Source organism: Lepisma saccharinum, chromosome 22, assembly GCF_977018435.1.
Source record: "Lepisma saccharinum chromosome 22, izLepSacc3.1, whole genome shotgun sequence".
NCBI classification, from domain to species: domain Eukaryota; kingdom Metazoa; phylum Arthropoda; class Insecta; order Zygentoma; family Lepismatidae; genus Lepisma; species Lepisma saccharinum.
In genome coordinates, this window is record NC_139250.1 from 1,868,444 (window position 1) to 1,885,200 (window position 16,757).

Sequence of the window (16,757 nt, forward strand, 5' to 3'; positions counted from 1 at the left end):
AATAAACATAACCTACATATGTATGTCTTGTATTCTTCATAACTTGAAAAACTTATATTAGAATAATTGAGGTGGCCGCGGTGGCTCAGTCGGTAACGCGTCGGACTACCATGCTAAAGGTCCCGGGTTCGATCCCTGGCCGGTTCAAATCCGGGAACTTTTCTAACGATGGAAGCGGCCCCGGCACCCACCCAGCGTCGAATAACATGGGTACCTGGGGGAAACCCTGGGGGGTAAAGGCGGTCAGGGGCGTGATGCTGATCACATCACCCCCACTCACGACCGGATCAAGAAAGTGTGGGGCGTTACCCCCACACCCCCTATACGCCTTCATGGCGTGGTGCTATGTACAGGGGAGCACTTTACCTTCTTTTAGAATAATTTTGCAATATTTTACTCAATTATACACATGTTTTCTTGATGTTATGACTCGACTAACCAAAACTAACATGCAACAAAGCACTACTTGCACCACATGCCAACATTTTCACACAGGTAATGTTCATTTTAATTTACATGTACTTCTTCAAGCTTTTAACTACATCACATGGCTTTCAGGAAGCTAAAAAAAATGTTGGTAAAAAGATGATAAAAATTTATTCAGAAGTTAAAATCAAGGTACATTGTGACAGGGCAACTGCTACCTTGATTTTAATTCCTCACAGCTTTTTTAAACCTTTTAACCCATATCTCAAAGATATGTGCCCAAAAATGTTAACAAATAAAGTTTAAAATATATTCTTGTTGAAAAGAAGTCATTCAATGTAGAATCTCTCAATAATTTGCATGTTGAAATATAAATGGAAATAGTTACTGTATGCTTAACTGTGCCTTCGGAATGCTCTAGCAAAATTCAAACTTCTTGAAGAGTTCACAGCATTCGTTACCTGATTTATCTTATGCCATTAAAAACAAGTAACTCACTATTGTAAAGTTCAGTACAAAAATTGAAGAAGGAACTTAAAAGAACTTCTCTCCTAATTCAGTCAACAGCCTATGAATGGTGGCAGGGAGTTTCCAAAAATTGGCAAATAAAGTTAGGTTTTTCCCTCCAAAAAATTACATGAAAAATACTCAGCTGTAGCATTGGAAAAATAACAGTGATATGTATATAAAATGCCGTAATTTATTTACAATTTCAAGGATAGTGCAAGAATACACAAAATTCAGAATACAGTGCATTGAGTATGTTGTACATACCATGTCAGTTTTTGTATAACTGTCGATTTGTGAAAAAGATCTGGTTTTAGAAATTGATACACTGTTTATACATATAAAGATACCCATTTGAAATGACAGCATTCCTGTGTAACTCCAATCCATATCTGAGGTAGCAAGGCTTGGTTAAATATCAGATTGAAAGTTCATGCTCACAGCCTAAGGCCTCTTTTGGAGATGTAGTTGTTGTAGAAGCATGCTTCTGTTGAGGGAACACAATCGTGGAAAGGTAGTTCATGCGCAAGAGCCTTTGACCGACACACACTCGTCACAACGTGCTTCCTCGCAAGATGAGACGGAGCATCCCGTGGATCGAAACAGCACGACTGAGGCAACGCGGAATGTACCTGCGAAACATTGCAAGCAGGCATTGCTCGTTCACAGCCACCTGTGGCTCTCTGTCGAAACTGCGGTCTTCCATATTCCAGATGGACACTTGATTTCCAGGGTGACGGTTCAACATATCTCGTGCACGAATCAGTTACTCGGACACTGATACACTGTGATGTTACCGCAGCATCTTCGCTCCCGTATCCAGGCGATGGACAAACACGCGTGATCAGTCTCGTTTGACTGGTTCGATACTCGTTCGATCTCCTAATGTAAACGTCCAGAGGCCTCTGCTGTCCCATGTTTCTGTGGCGGAAGGTGTTGCTTCTGTAGTAATTTCTTTGTCTTTGGATGGTGTCTAGTGGTGTTGAAGTTGCCGGAAAATCTCTGAAGCTTAATTCATCATTGTCGGTGTCTGTGGGAAATAGCTCTGGACAATGCGTCTGATGCTTGTTTTGATAAATGTTGCATCCATTATTGGTTACTAACGCATTGTTATATCCTGAACTGCTGTAACGTGGCCTCCTTCCAACAACTTCTGGTAGTTCGTACACATCCCTGAAAGGTAAAAGTACAACAATTAGCATTCCTATTAATTTTTATATTTCTACATAATTTTGTCTTCAGCCTGCTTAGTATGAAGAGATAGTACCTCATATGTGGTAAGACTATATTTATATATTGGTGAGGGCAAAGGGGAGTCACATCAATGTAATTTTTACAGGAACGAAAGTAATAACTAGCCATTTTTTAATAAATTTTGATGTTCTGAATTTCGAAAGGACATTAACTGTGGTCTATTTCCTCTTCCTTACCTTTCATGTTACGCAAGTGAATATAACTGACAAGGCATATGGGAATGTTTTATCATATACTCTGTATGCACAATTTATTTTTACAACAAGAGTAATATTAATTATTATTGACCAAAATTGCTTATAAATGGATAAAATTACATAAACACAATCTTCATTCATAAAATAACCCAAAATTGTGCAAAACTCTGAATAGAATGTCACAAATTTCCGGCTGTGCGAGTTTAATGTAAAAGTAGTATTGTACAAATTCAATGGTTATGGCCACTATTGATGTACGTAGTTACATTGCAAATATTTACTCACAATTTTCAACACACTTCATCAAATGTTGGGTGCACCAGGAAGAAGCCCTAACTATGCCTGTGGGTTCTGATCCCACTTTAAAACTGTAGGTCCAGTTTGGATTAACCTATCTGAGCATAAAGCATTCTTAAAACAAACTGACTTTGTTCTCAAACTTAACTTAAAATGTAAAGAAACTCAAATATTCACAGTAGCAAAGATACTAACGACTTGAGTCCCTTCACAGTAGTATTTTATCCAAAAACTAAAATATTAGACAACTGCAAATTTATTACTCTCATCACTACTTTGTGATATATTGGTAATATAACTTGATCTCATAAAACCATAAATATCTATAACTTAGTTGAAAATTATCATGGTGGTAATTTCTTCTATGTATTTAGTGAGGAATGACGTCGGGCAAGGCAATTCTTTCATCATAAGATATAATTCATAATCCTTAGTTTTTTTAATGTGAATATCTAAAAATGAAGTATCTTTTCCAAAGAAACCCATTGCAGTCACTTGGTTACTTATATTAATTAAAGAATTAAATATCTAATTTCTTAAAGACAACTTTAATAATGAGAATAATAAACGTGTGGGGGCACCAGCCCCCCCCCCCCAAAAAAAACATTCAGTTAACCACCTGCGATATGAGGAGCAAAGTGTTGAGTAATTTTATGTAACAATCTTTTTAATTCCACATACCGAAATTTCGGCCGAATAAAGGTAGAGTCTGTCCCATCCACAAAGTTAGAGCCCAAATTATTATACTTATATTACTAGTTATCTAAATAGGCCCGTAGCTAGAACTGATCTCCAGGGGGGACTCACGAGTTATCAGGAGGGGGCTTTGTAAACCAAGTGAATTTTTCAAAAGTTTGACAGTATTAAATGAAGGTAAATTATGTGTGTCGGGGGTCATTAAGATAATTTAAATTTGGAAATATACAAATACTAGTTTTTTCTATATCTTCTAAAACATCTCTTGAAGTGCATAAACAAGATGAACGAACAAAGTTGGGAACAAAATAATATATTCTGTCTACATTTGCACTCTTCACCTCAAATAAATTAGAATAAAAAATAGTTTTACCTAATGTCAAGGGGGGGCACAGCCCCCTGACCACGAGCCTGTATCTAAATGGATGATAATATAAATTCTATCATCATTTTTACTTTTATTGAAATTTCCAGGTAGAGGGCGCCCTCCTACCCTGAAATCCATCACTGGTCAAAGATGTACTTAGAAATTGTGGCACTGTCTTTTTTATTTTTTGTAAAGGGACTAATATTTTACTATTAAATGTGAAAAGCAAGATGAACCAAATCATCACTCGACTTCCAGGGAGAGAGATTGCCCCGCCTCCCCCAAGCTGCAAGCTGCAAGCCTCACGACCATATATGGGCATATCACCCCATGGACGTCACTGCACTCCTGATCAGAAAGAAAAGCAACGTCTTGACCTACGTTCCTCTAAAATACCAGAACTTCCAAGTGAAGTACATATTGTTTCATAACACTCGATTGTTTTTAGAAAGTCTAGATAAACAGACAATAGATGGGGTCGCAAAAAAATTAAGAGTCGATTTGTATTATGACAAGATGACAATGCAAGAAAATATCCCAATCAGCATTAACCTGCTTACATATTTATTTTACATCGTCTTCTACCTCTAGATTAATCACGTGAATATTAATCGTCCTTCATCCTCATATCCGCGATTGGCAAAAAAGCTGCAGGAAAAGCTATGCAAAAAAATGTAGTTTCCGTGACGTTTCGAGATGTAAGTACAGCCAACGGCAAAGATAATAGTACATCGCTATCATCTTGCGTTTTGCGGAATGAAATCATGTTGATATGAAACAAAATGTCCTCCGCTTATTGACTTTTTATTTCAATTCATGATCACATTCTGGAAAACATACTGATAGACAATCCACGTACTATTACTTTTGCCGTCAGGTGTACGTACATATTAGGTTTCAGCATTTTAATAACATATTCCTTTTTTAACGCGAGTCTTCAACCGTTTAATATTATTATGAAGGTTAGGTGTTTTAGATCTAGTAATCAGTCCCGTTCAACACAGTGGCGGATCCAGAGTTACAGTATGGAGACGGAGGGGCGAATCTCAGTCGGGTAACCTCACCTCATCGAGAATCAATTCTAACATTCACTCTTTTAAACATGGAGGTAATAAACAATATATGGTTCTGTTAGCAGGAACCAACTATGTTCGATGGATTAGCAAAAAAGGGGACTAGGGCTGAAAATAAGTGGCTGTTATTGCATGTCGTTATTATCATTGTCCCTGTACAGTGAACGATCAGATTTGAGAAATAAAATAGATAACAAAACCCCATTATCTGCAAGGGTCTTTGGTTCGATCCCCTTTTGAGGCAGAGTAGTTCAATCCAAATTTAAACTGTAGGTCCAGCTCAGAGTAGCCTATCATGAGCTAAAGTGGGCTTAAATCAAACTTTTAAAAAAATCTTGAGCCTGTTAAACTTGGTTGTAAAAGACAGAACATTTGAGTCTTGAAAAAAATTTGGCAGGTAGCTATCGCCCTCCCCGTGGATACGCGCCTTAGTTCAACCTAGGCAAAAACAAGCTAATTTTATCCTACTTTTACTGGATAAGAAAACGTTCAAATATCTATCCAAATCTAAAAAAAAAAGATAAAAGAAATTTTGATTTATCGCAGTAAAATATAGTTATTCGCAAACAAACGAAGCACCCCTAAAATTACTCACATAGGTCCAATGTATGGTCACTTTGTATCTAAATTTACCCTTACACTTCATTACCCCCCCCCCTCATTATTGAAAAGGGACAGAGATCTGTCTTTTCATACAATCACTATTTTAATTTTTATCGTCAGGTTTAGACAAATACGTGTAGACGAGAAGTACGACGTAAAACACAGAGCCTGGGGAAAAAAATCACTTTTAACACTCACAATCCATACGCTCACTATCTCGACTTTCCTACTACTACCGCATACAAGGTGGCCTAACCTATCGATATTAAAATGTAAAAGTTTACCGGGAATTTGCGTTACACCACATAAACACGTACCTGTTGTCTTGTCCTTGGCTTTTCTCCCTCCCAATGCAGAAATACTCGGCTCCCTTGAGGAGAAAATCCACCGTGGTTGAATTCGCGTTTCCCATGACCTTGGACGACTGTGCACTGTGACCTGACCCCGGACAGAACGATGGCGATTGTGATAAGATTGAAGTCAGTTGCAGGTTTACCCCGCTGTGTACGGGAATGACTCACTTCTGATGACCCTTGGAAAAGCGAACATGCATGGTTGACCAATCACGGGCTTAAGTGAGAGTTGTTTGTCTCGGAAAGGGGGTAAGAACAAGTTTTTGGAAAAAGGGGGGAGGCTATTGCGAGGATCTAGTTCAGTGAATACTGACACGAGTTGCTTGTAATGTACACAAACCAACATGTAATTTAATCATTGCCGTAGCAAATATAATGTTTATAAGATTAATTTCTTCTTTAAAAAATATTCTTTGCAGTACTTCGGTTGTTATTTTCTTTACTTTAGGTCACTTTTCTACAACATTGAATTATTTAGTGATTTATTTATTTTCTTTTCTTCCGTACGTACACCCTTTATTAAAAGGGCACGGAAAACGTTGAGATACAGAATAGTATAGTTATTGCAACATTATTAACGAAATATACAAAAAAGAACAATTTTTAGAACATTGGCTACATCATTAGAACAAGATTTAAAATAAATATACAATTTGGGTAACCGAAATTGTATGCGTCGCTAACTTTAAAATAATGTAAGGGAGAGACAACCACAGGAACAGACTTCTATGGATTTCTTCGTTTGCTTTGGAAATCACATTATGCACAGATGGGCTAATCGGGACTGGGCCCGCAGTTTAAATAGGGATGTGAACCACTCTGTACCTCCACTGCATATTGAACCCAGGAGTCCTTGATTACAGGTCCAGGAATTTTAAATAAATTCAATTCCGGGTGCGAAATCATTGAAAACTGGTGGGAGAAAGTTCTTCATCTTCAAACCCCCTCCCCCACAAACATATGTGTATATTACGATATACATATTTGTAATGTTATTAAAAGTAAAAATAATTTACTCAATTAACATATATTATTATTAATTATATTATTATTATTAATTGCATAAAGTAAATTAATTTGTTACTTTTATACATATCAGATATTGCAAAGAAGCTAATATCTTTACTAACTGGTTAAAGATATTAATTAAATTATGAAATAGTTCAAGTGGTTTTATTATGTATAAGTTTTTGTTTAGTTTGTGCTTTATGTTAATATAAATCAATTACATTTGATACTTTGATAGTTATTATTGTTTTGCATTTCTTTCCCCCCGTCCCCCCAGGATTTCGCACCCTGCCGTAAATAACCTTTTTATCTGTAAAGTATTTCAATTCGGTCCAGGAAGCTTTTTTCCGACTGAATTTTAATACGGTCCAGGAACCTTTTTTCTTCAATGAAACAATATGCAACTTGTGCCGAATTTAAATTCTGGTCCTGCAGCGAAACCGTTAGAATTTATGACCTTCAACAACGCTGATTACAAAGTGACGCGTAGCCAATATGCAGTGCCCGGATCTACAAGCCGCAAAACCCCGCAGTGCGTTGGAGTCCGGAGACAAGGAAGCCTCTAGGGGCTCTCGGCCATTGACATAGTCGAGTGTTCGCGTGTGTAAAAACAAACACAGTTACTCAGGGGTATAAAAACGATTACAATATATTATACAGGTAAAGTTAAAGTCCCCTGTGCATATTGCACCGTATCATGAAGGAACATTTAGGGTATGGGGGGGGTAGGGCCCCCCATATTTTCGATGTCTGACATCTTGGAGGTGATGTGACCAGCACCACGCTCCGGCCGCCTTTACCCTCCACCTGGTCCAATTTGATTTGAGGCTAGGTGGGCCCTGGAGACACTTTATGTGGGGGCAAGCCAGAAAAATTTCGACCTCAGATCACCTACTCCGGGTCTCCCGTGTGGCAATCAGACTAGAATCAAATGAGTCTAGAATTTCGCGGAAAATGCAATGGTGAAGGTTTCTTCAACTTATCTTTAATAATCAGGAAAATGCTATGACTGCATGATTTTAAGAAATGTATCATTTTCCAGGTGTGAGAAACAGTATCATATAATAATATTACACCAATACGGGCGCCGAAACCGAGGGGGTCAAGGGTGCCTGGGCCCCTCCAGTTCACCTTTGCTCCCCCTTAGGGAGCCCAATCTGTAACTTTCAACATATTACGTAACTTGTTGACACAGAAACGTCGCACACAACAGGTGGGAAATTACGAAGGAATCTGCTCTGAAATGGTCAGAATCAATAATCAATATCACCCAGTGTGAGTGTCTTTCTTGTGCGTTTACTAATTGAACACTAAAATAGGTAAACGCTGTAAGTGCCACAAGAATTCATAACACCGTTTTCCTCGTTAAACTGTGAAATGTGCCATGCTTTATAATGTGGTAAACGTGAAATGTGGCTGGTAGTTCAAAGGGCGTGTAAAGAGGTCACTGGTGTGCACGTTCTTACGGGCTGACTTTTTAGATAATTGTGAGAAGTGTACAGAAGTAATACATTGAAACACAATGGAGAATTCAAAGTGAACGATGCGATTTCCCAACACTTTCGCTTTTGGCACTTACAACGTTTACCACTTTTAGTCCTCAATTCAGTATTTCCTTTTTCAAACCGACAATGAAGTAAGGAAAACTCATGGTATATTGTGAATGAATATGTGCGAGAATAGAGGAAGAAGCATGGGAATGCTGTAGTCTTCATGCTCTTGAATGAGCTAGTCCATTGCAAAATATACACTTTTGTTTGCCTGCGGAAAAGTCAAGCAGAAGTTGAAAATATTCTGTTCTCAATATGCCACTGTTTTATATAATCAGGATTACTATTTTTTCACATGTGCCTGTAAACATGTGTGTGCTACTTCATACTGCATTGATGTGGCTGAAAGTTGCAGTATTACATATTTATACCAGTGCTTAACAAACGTTTAAAACAATATGTGTATGTGTGTGTATGGAGGAGCGGATTAAGGGCCGGGCGACCCAAGCGAATAGAATGCCATGTGCGCCGCCCTCGACGGTACCAGACCGGGGCGTCCCGATTTATTAGAGCCAAATCCTTATTTCTGATTACATAAATGAGGATTAAAAGTGGTAAACGCTGTAAGTGCCAAAAGCGAAACTGCTGGAAAATCTCATCGTTCCGCACATCAGCCCGTAAGAACGTTCACACGAGTGACCTCTTTACACGCCCTTTGAACTACTTATAGGGCTACCAGCCCCATTTCACGTTTACCACATTATAAAGGATGGCACATGGCCTTCCTCTTTTTATGTAAATATGTGTGAAGATATTAAACTCCTATAAAGGATGGTAGGAATAAGTATTATAAATGGAATATGATAATCAAATTCTGAGACAAAAGTTGCATGTAAAGAATTATGTTGTATAATTACATATTACAATTTTTCAAACTTGAACTCAACCCAACTTCAAAAAAATAAACTTTGCCCCTCCCCAGCCCGAAAACAGAAAGAAATCAGTATGTATGCTTTACTTAGCTTTGTCCCCCCCCTATGCACATGACCCCCTTCCCATTTAGAAGTTTTGAGTTGAATTTAATATGGCGGCCAACAATATGACGGACGTCCGCTTGGAACATACCAATGTGGCTCCCCCTAAGCCTAACCTATTTCTAGCATGTACCAAGCCTAATTCCTTTACTGTTTATAGGGAGCGTTAAGGGACTTTTGAATAACCCTGTAGGCCCTTGTATGTGACTTTGTCAACATGAGCTCAAGAGTTACACACACACATAATATATCCGGCACTGCCAATATGACATCGTGAGACCTCAATACTCGTAAAAGCAACACGAAAAACAAAGCATCCTTTACTTAACCGAAAATGTTATTATTTTATCGATGTATACTTATATTATTATTATTGAAATTTTATTTTTAATTTAACGTCACTCTTTTAACATTTTAGATAATTGTGAGAAGTTTACAGAAGTAATACATTGAAACACAATGGAGAATTCAAAGTGAAATATGATTTTTGTAAAGCAATAGAATTGAGTTTCATATTCATGGAGAGGGCTCTAGTTCGTTTCTAAATTTCTCCTGTCCAAGAAGACAAAAGTGATTCACTAGGCAGTTAACCCATTACTTTGACTATGATTTCTTCATATTTCCATTTCGGTAAGACTCAGTTAAAGAATCCTTGGACCTAATTTCGCTAGGATAGGAAAGACTTCTTTTCAGCACGAAAATACGGTCGCTGAAATATCGATATCCTAAAGCTCGATATTGCCCTCCCCCTCCTCTAATTCTCATGAGCAGTGAGTGGCCTTCGAACCTGTCCGTCGACATTCGACTCACCTTGGGAATTGACATCCTTCATTTCAAATTAGAAAATTCTTTTTCTTTTCTTCTTTTTTTTTCAAGAAAAGTCATTATTACAGTCGATAACCGAAATAAAGTTTGTGTTCCATAAACGTAAAAAAATGATTGCAAAATACATGAACCAGATCAGAATTTCAAACTTTTATATACTGTCACTACCACAATATTTTACATTCTAAAAAATCGGGACAAAGACTCAAAAAGGGGAACTGTACCGGTTCCATTTCATCTTGTCATCATTCATCTTCCCCATCGCTGCGATTATCCAAAGGTGGCAGAAATACGACGTTAAAATAAACTAAATCAATCGTACGTCATAACAGTTAAGTTTAAATCGTATTGAATCAGAAGCTATGAAGATTGTAAGCATCCAATCAAACAGCACAATCTCGAAGGTATCAATGCTATCAGATTGGTATTCAATAACAACTACAATAGGATTAACTTCTAGTGAAAACTAATATTTAAAGTTTAAACTAGGGATGTGCCGAAGCCGATTACAGATGTATGAAAATCGGCCGAAATTGACACATCGGCATTGGTATCGGAATCGGCAAAAATCCGATATTTAAACCGGTACAGATTATACTAGAGTTTTTACCTTCTAATAAGTTTTATATTCTAGTTTTGTAAGATTTATTGAAAATTTGGTTATGATTCGACATTATTGTAGAGTTTTTGTAATAAAATTATTGCAAACTCATTCAGAGGATCAACCTAACTATAAATCGGAAATAAAACAGTACATTGCTGAACCAGAATCTGCTGTTGTATTGGAAATTCAAAAATGAATATTCAAACCTGAAGCAAGTCCTGAGAAAATACTTGGGAATACCTGCTGCATCAGTATTCAGTGATTGAGTGTTCAGTGTTGCTGAACATATTTGCGATAAGAGAAGAAGTAGGTTACTTCCTGAAGTGCTTCCAAATCTCGTGTTTCTGAAGTTGAATCTGGCAGAACAGGAATTCATTTTGCATTTCAAAGAACTGCTTGTGTACTAATGTTTAATCTCTTGAGAATCCATGTTCTTTTTAAAGGTTCACATAACATTTTGTAGATGCAAATGTACATTCGCATCTCTTGAGAATATATATGTATACTATACGTACATATGATATACAATAGAAATGTACACTTCGCAACATCTTATTTGACCGCCCTGAAAAATTTCAAAGTCCGTAAATCGTAAATTTGGCAGCATAGCCCTTCAGAGCCAACTAAGAGTAGCCAACTTTGCAACATTTCTTCTTCCTGAATGAAAACGCTCGTGATTTTTTTTTTCATTCTTTCACATTCCATAAAGTAAAGATACCCTAAAGCAGTAATAAAATATACGAGCAGACAAAAAAATGTTAAGTAGAAATACGAATGTTGAAAATATTTCAAGATTCTTCGTTCTGAATTTGAAAATAGGAAAATGTATGTGCATTGTGAAACACTGAACAGGTTCTCATCCACCTGGAAAGAATTGCGGTCACATTTGAATGCAAGAAGGCAAATTCATGATGATTTTATGCGAAATGTTAAGTAAAGATACCTTGCACAACACAAAACGATTCTGCAAAGTGTGTCTTTTCCTTGGTTCTTGGCGAAAAATGGTTCGAAACTCCGGCACAATGTTGCTTCAACAGAGATTAACGTGTTTTACTAAGCTTTCTGTTAGCAATCTCCTGGATTAGTTGGTTAGATGACAGCACTTTCGTTTTTTTACTGTTTTCGTCAAGATCGAAACATCGTAGGTTCAAATCCCACCCTTTCCTGATTATTTTTTCCTTTTTATTTACCGAGTACGAAGTGTTCTAATAACGTAATATAATATTATATGATATTACTGTAAATATTTATGCGATGCATGCTCAGTGGCGGCGATTGGGTTTCAAGGTGGGGGGAGGGGAGGGGGAGGGCAAGGACAGTTTCTTTCCCTTGGTAGATAATGTTTAGCATAGTGCTGGGTCATCTGCCCCTCCACACTCGATAATCGTCGCCACTGTGCATGCCTCAAGTAATGCTTCTACTAATGTTTTTAATCTTTCAGTGATTGGCAGGATTTTAGGAAATACTTTTCCTTTCATTCAGCTGTTATAAGTTAACACATATTAAGAACTTACTTGTCAACTTTCTGCATCCGGAAATGCTGGACATAAATCGCATAAATATCAACGGAAATATCCAAGAAACTTAGATAAGCATTCTCGTCCAAAGCCGTCTACTACCCGAAAAAGATTTTGCAAAGAAGTAGGTTTGAACCCATGACCTTCCATTCCATAAGCAAATGATCTCCCTACACCACACGGTTCACGTTATTTTATGAACTCGGTTCGGATCCCACTTTAAACTGTAGGTCCAGTACCGATTAGCCTTACTATGCATAAAGTTGACTTAAAAACACCAAATCAATCAATTCATCTCCTTTCAGAGTGGGCCTTCTATGATACTGTAGTCGGCCAGCATCCGACCGTACACCAGAGTGTAATTGCATTTAATATTGTGAATAATTTTACTTTAAAACTACAGATTAAAGCGATAATAGTGTCCAGAAAAAGAACCTCAAAGTAGATCTTCACACAAAGTATTTTAATCCATTGCCAAACATTTCAGTTAAGAATAATATTATGCTTTTCCATTGACCGTATTTTCGATTCATGGTGAATTTGCTAAAAGGACCATGTCAAGAAATCTAAATATGTAAGTTTTACTAGTAAATGCATTTAAAATGCACGTATCAACAGGGGAAGAGAAAAAGAAACCTCAAAATTAAGTAAAAATGCAACAAAAAATGTTAAAAATACTGACAAATAAACTAAAAGCCAAAAAAGGCCGAAAAATGCAAAAAAAAAAAAATATGTAAAATACAAAGTGTTTTCCGGCTCTAACTGAAGGGAAACGGACCTGATATCAGGTTTAGCATTGTTTTTAAGGGTCAGTTAATTTTTCATCAACTTCCGGACCCTAATTAGTAATTATGACCATTGAAAAAGTTGGAGGTAGCTTACTTAAAATTTTCTTGCTGAGGGATCGTATCGTCCCATATCTCCACTTCATAATAAAGAAAAACATCAAGTTCATATTTCGAAAATGACTTGTAGTTTTCCGCCACGAAAATATATTTTTCATAGTTTGAAGTTCGTTAGTATTATATTTCAAGGTTTCCATTGTTTTAATTTCACACATATTTTATATTTCATACGTTCCTTTCTCTTTTCATACAGTCTTCGGAAAAAAGCTGAAGTTTCTTGTCATACGGGGTCTGGTTCAAATGACTCCTTTTCGCTCTCCTGTTCCTACATTAAACAAACAACAAAATACTTTGTAACTAAACGATTGCTTGTTCAAAACACGGATTTTTTACACAATTTACAAAATATGACAAAACGCCAATAGACATGTTCATCATTTTTCCCTTTCAGCGTTTCTCGATTTTATCTGAATTCATGAGGAAATTATAGATATGACATTATGTGTAAATTGGTTTATTCAAACTGGTAGCAAATTTTAACATGAGCTACCTGGAGAAGAGATAGCGTGCTTGATTCTTGCAAGGGAGGTCGTAGATTCGATTCTCCACCTAGGCAGGATTTTTTCAGGAGTAAATCGTTGGGTGTAAAGTTTATCCACCGTGCTAAGAAGTTAACATTGGTCTCTGTATTTCACGAGAGGAAAGGAAATAGTAATAGAAAGTTATTTCGATGATAGGAGGAAGTCACATGCCACGTGGAATGCGCAGAATCAAGTTACATATAGCTAAGTCTGTGATGGTGGTTTCGAATATTGCAAAGTTAGTGCGGAAATTTTGTTATATCTGATACTCGTACTTTCTGTTCAAACAAGACAAACATTTAAGATATACAAAGCAGTGACTAATTAACGATCATTATGAGGTTTTGAATTTTTTGTTTGTCACTCACTATATAAATACTTATTAGTAGTTTCTTATCGAATCGGCCTTCGTCGCAATAACAATTTATTTATGTTAATTAGCGATTTACTATTAGTTTTAGACGCATGGTAAGATGGTGGTGAGGGGATTGACAACAATCATTACGAAGGAACGGACATAAAATTACCAATCTTAGCAATTTGAACTCATTAAACGTTCTCCTTCGTTACAGTACTGCACTACATCACTACTTAACATAACTGTATATCGAAATCAAATAATCAATATTTTAGGTGTCAGTGAAGAACAAACAATACATAACTTAAATAACATTACATTTTGCATCCTGAATACATATATGTGATTTGTGAATTAATCATGATGTGTGTGTTAACACAACATATGAACAATAAATAAAAAGAAAAGTTTTAACTTTAAATCGTGGAAATCGCCAACTTCTAAGGGGAAATATGCGCAGAAGGGCGCACCCTCAAGTGTGCATGGGATTCATTTTTCAAATATTCTAATATCAACGGTATCTGTTCAGCAAACAAAAAAAAAGAAAGAGGAGAGGGTGGGATTTGAAACCGCGACCTTTCACGCTTGATGAAAAATAAGGATAACAGCGCCTAACCAACTGCTCTACGTTAACTTAATGACGTTATACCCTTAAAAACATGTTGACGTTTATGAAGACTCCCACCTTCCTGTGTTTCAAGCACATTTTCTCGACAAGTCGTGTAAAATATATGTTTTTGAGAACTGTTCGATATTATGCAAGGTATTGTAAATAAAATGTCGCATAAACTCCTTACAAATTTGCTTCTTTCTGCACAAACTTGATGGCAATTTCCTCCAGGTGGAGAAAAACTCTATTCAGTGTTTCAAACCCACCAAATTTCAAGTCGAGCAAGCAGAATCGTAAATATCCCTCAAGGTTCTTTTTCCAATTTATTATTTCTGTTTGATTGTGTATTATAATAGCGGTTTATAGTTTCTAAGTTCATGGAAAGTGTTACATTGAAAACCTATCACCGCAGCGTTTTTCGTCTAGTGGAAGGACCTACTCAAAGTTGGCTACTCTTACCTGGAGTTGAAGTGCAATGTTGCTAAGTTTACGATTTCGGAACTTAGAATTCTTTCGAGACGGTCAAATAAGATGTTGCGAAGTGTACATACATAGCAAATTTATTTTTGTCATGCTGAAAATAACATCCCATTTCTGTTTAATAATCTTATGTATCGGAATCGGTTAAATATCGGCATCGGTATCGGTTACAAAAATTATCGGTGAGTACATCGGCATCGGTAAATTTTCAGCTTCGTCACATCCCTAGTTTAAACTAAGCAGAATATAAGGTCGAATGTTTTGGGTTCGAATTCAGACCTAGGCGTGAGTATGATTTTATGAGTGTCCTCTAATTTCATCACTCATCCCATCGTCGCGATTAACCAAAATCGGTAGAAAAGCCACGCTAAATATATAAATCATAAATTTCAATTCATTAATCTTCATTCGCACAAAAGCGACACAAGGTAATCAAAATACGAATTCAAGAAAAATAAAAGAGGATATTTTGCTTTCTTCAATTAATCAAACTCTTTTTATCTAATATTTGATTTTTGAACGATTTGAATACATAATCATTTTTTACCGAGCATGTTAACACCAGATAACTTCTTGAGAAAGAGTTCTGTAACAAAGGGGAATTTGTTTATTTCCAGGCCATCCAATAGAAAAATAAAATCGAGAGCGAGGGAAGAATGACCTTGAAAGAACCAATCGACGCAGATTTCGCGGTGCATGTTACTATTTATATACTTGGATCGTAAAGACAAACCACTTTGTTATCTTGACATCGCTAGCTGGAGGCTATAGTTTATTTTTCATCGCCTGACTGATTGATTGATTGATTGATTTGGTGTTTTAAGTCCACTTTATGCACAGTAAGGCTAATCGGGACTGGACCTACAGTTTAAAGTGGGATCCGAACCACTATGTGCCTCCACCGGGTATCGAACCCGGGACCCCTTGATTACAAGGCGATGACGCTACCACTGCGCCATCGGGGAGGCCCTTTTTCATCGCCTGACATAACAATAACGATGTTACCCACGGACGTCGGAACCGGGGGGCGATTTACCCCCCCCCCATTCATCATCGAGGAGGGGGAGGGGCAAAATAGTATTTTTGCCTTCCCGGTCGCGAGCTAAAAATGAGACTATATTTTTTCCAACTTGTTTCGTTTTTAAAAAAATTGGAAAAATATTTGTGCACTAGTTAAATGAACGTGGACTCATGTTTCATACCAGCAAGAAGTACGTGACAGAAAGATCCATGTGCAGATAAGAATCGCAGCCATGTCTCCGCAAATCAAGTGTAAGAAGGTGGAATTATCCCCTTAGAAATTCGACGTTTCGATTTTACGGACAGATGCGGTCGGTGTGAATGAATAAACCGTGCGTACCCCGATGGGAAGGGGGCAGAGAGCAGCTTTTCTATCTGCAACTACATTCCATGGATGCAACGGCTCCGAACCAGAGGGGCGTGTGGAGCTTGAGCCTTCTAGGTAAAAAGGTGAAGGTGGGGGGAAAATCGAGACGAATGCGAGACGACGCGGTGGTCTAGTGGGTAGGGCGTCTGACTGCCACCCGGAGACTCGGGTTCGATTTCCGTGCTGGGTGATCTAAGTTCGGAATTTTTCCGGCCTTATCCCCGCAAAAAGCGGCTCCCGGGCTT

General features: G+C 37.4%; 1 protein-coding gene across 1 annotated transcript; it reads right to left on the bottom strand.

Moving 5' to 3' along the window:
* Window positions 1–1,106: 1,106 nt before the first annotated feature.
* Window positions 1,107–5,952, bottom strand: LOC146004983 (uncharacterized). The gene is made up of 2 exons (XM_083144074.1): window positions 5,738–5,952; window positions 1,107–2,106 (listed from the first exon to the last, which is right to left on the bottom strand). Exons 1-2 carry the CDS (start codon window positions 5,830–5,832, stop codon window positions 1,371–1,373), a joined length of 831 nt encoding a protein of 276 aa, XP_083000200.1. The 5' UTR covers window positions 5,833–5,952; the 3' UTR covers window positions 1,107–1,370.
* Between the last annotated feature and the right edge of the window lie 10,805 nt (window positions 5,953–16,757).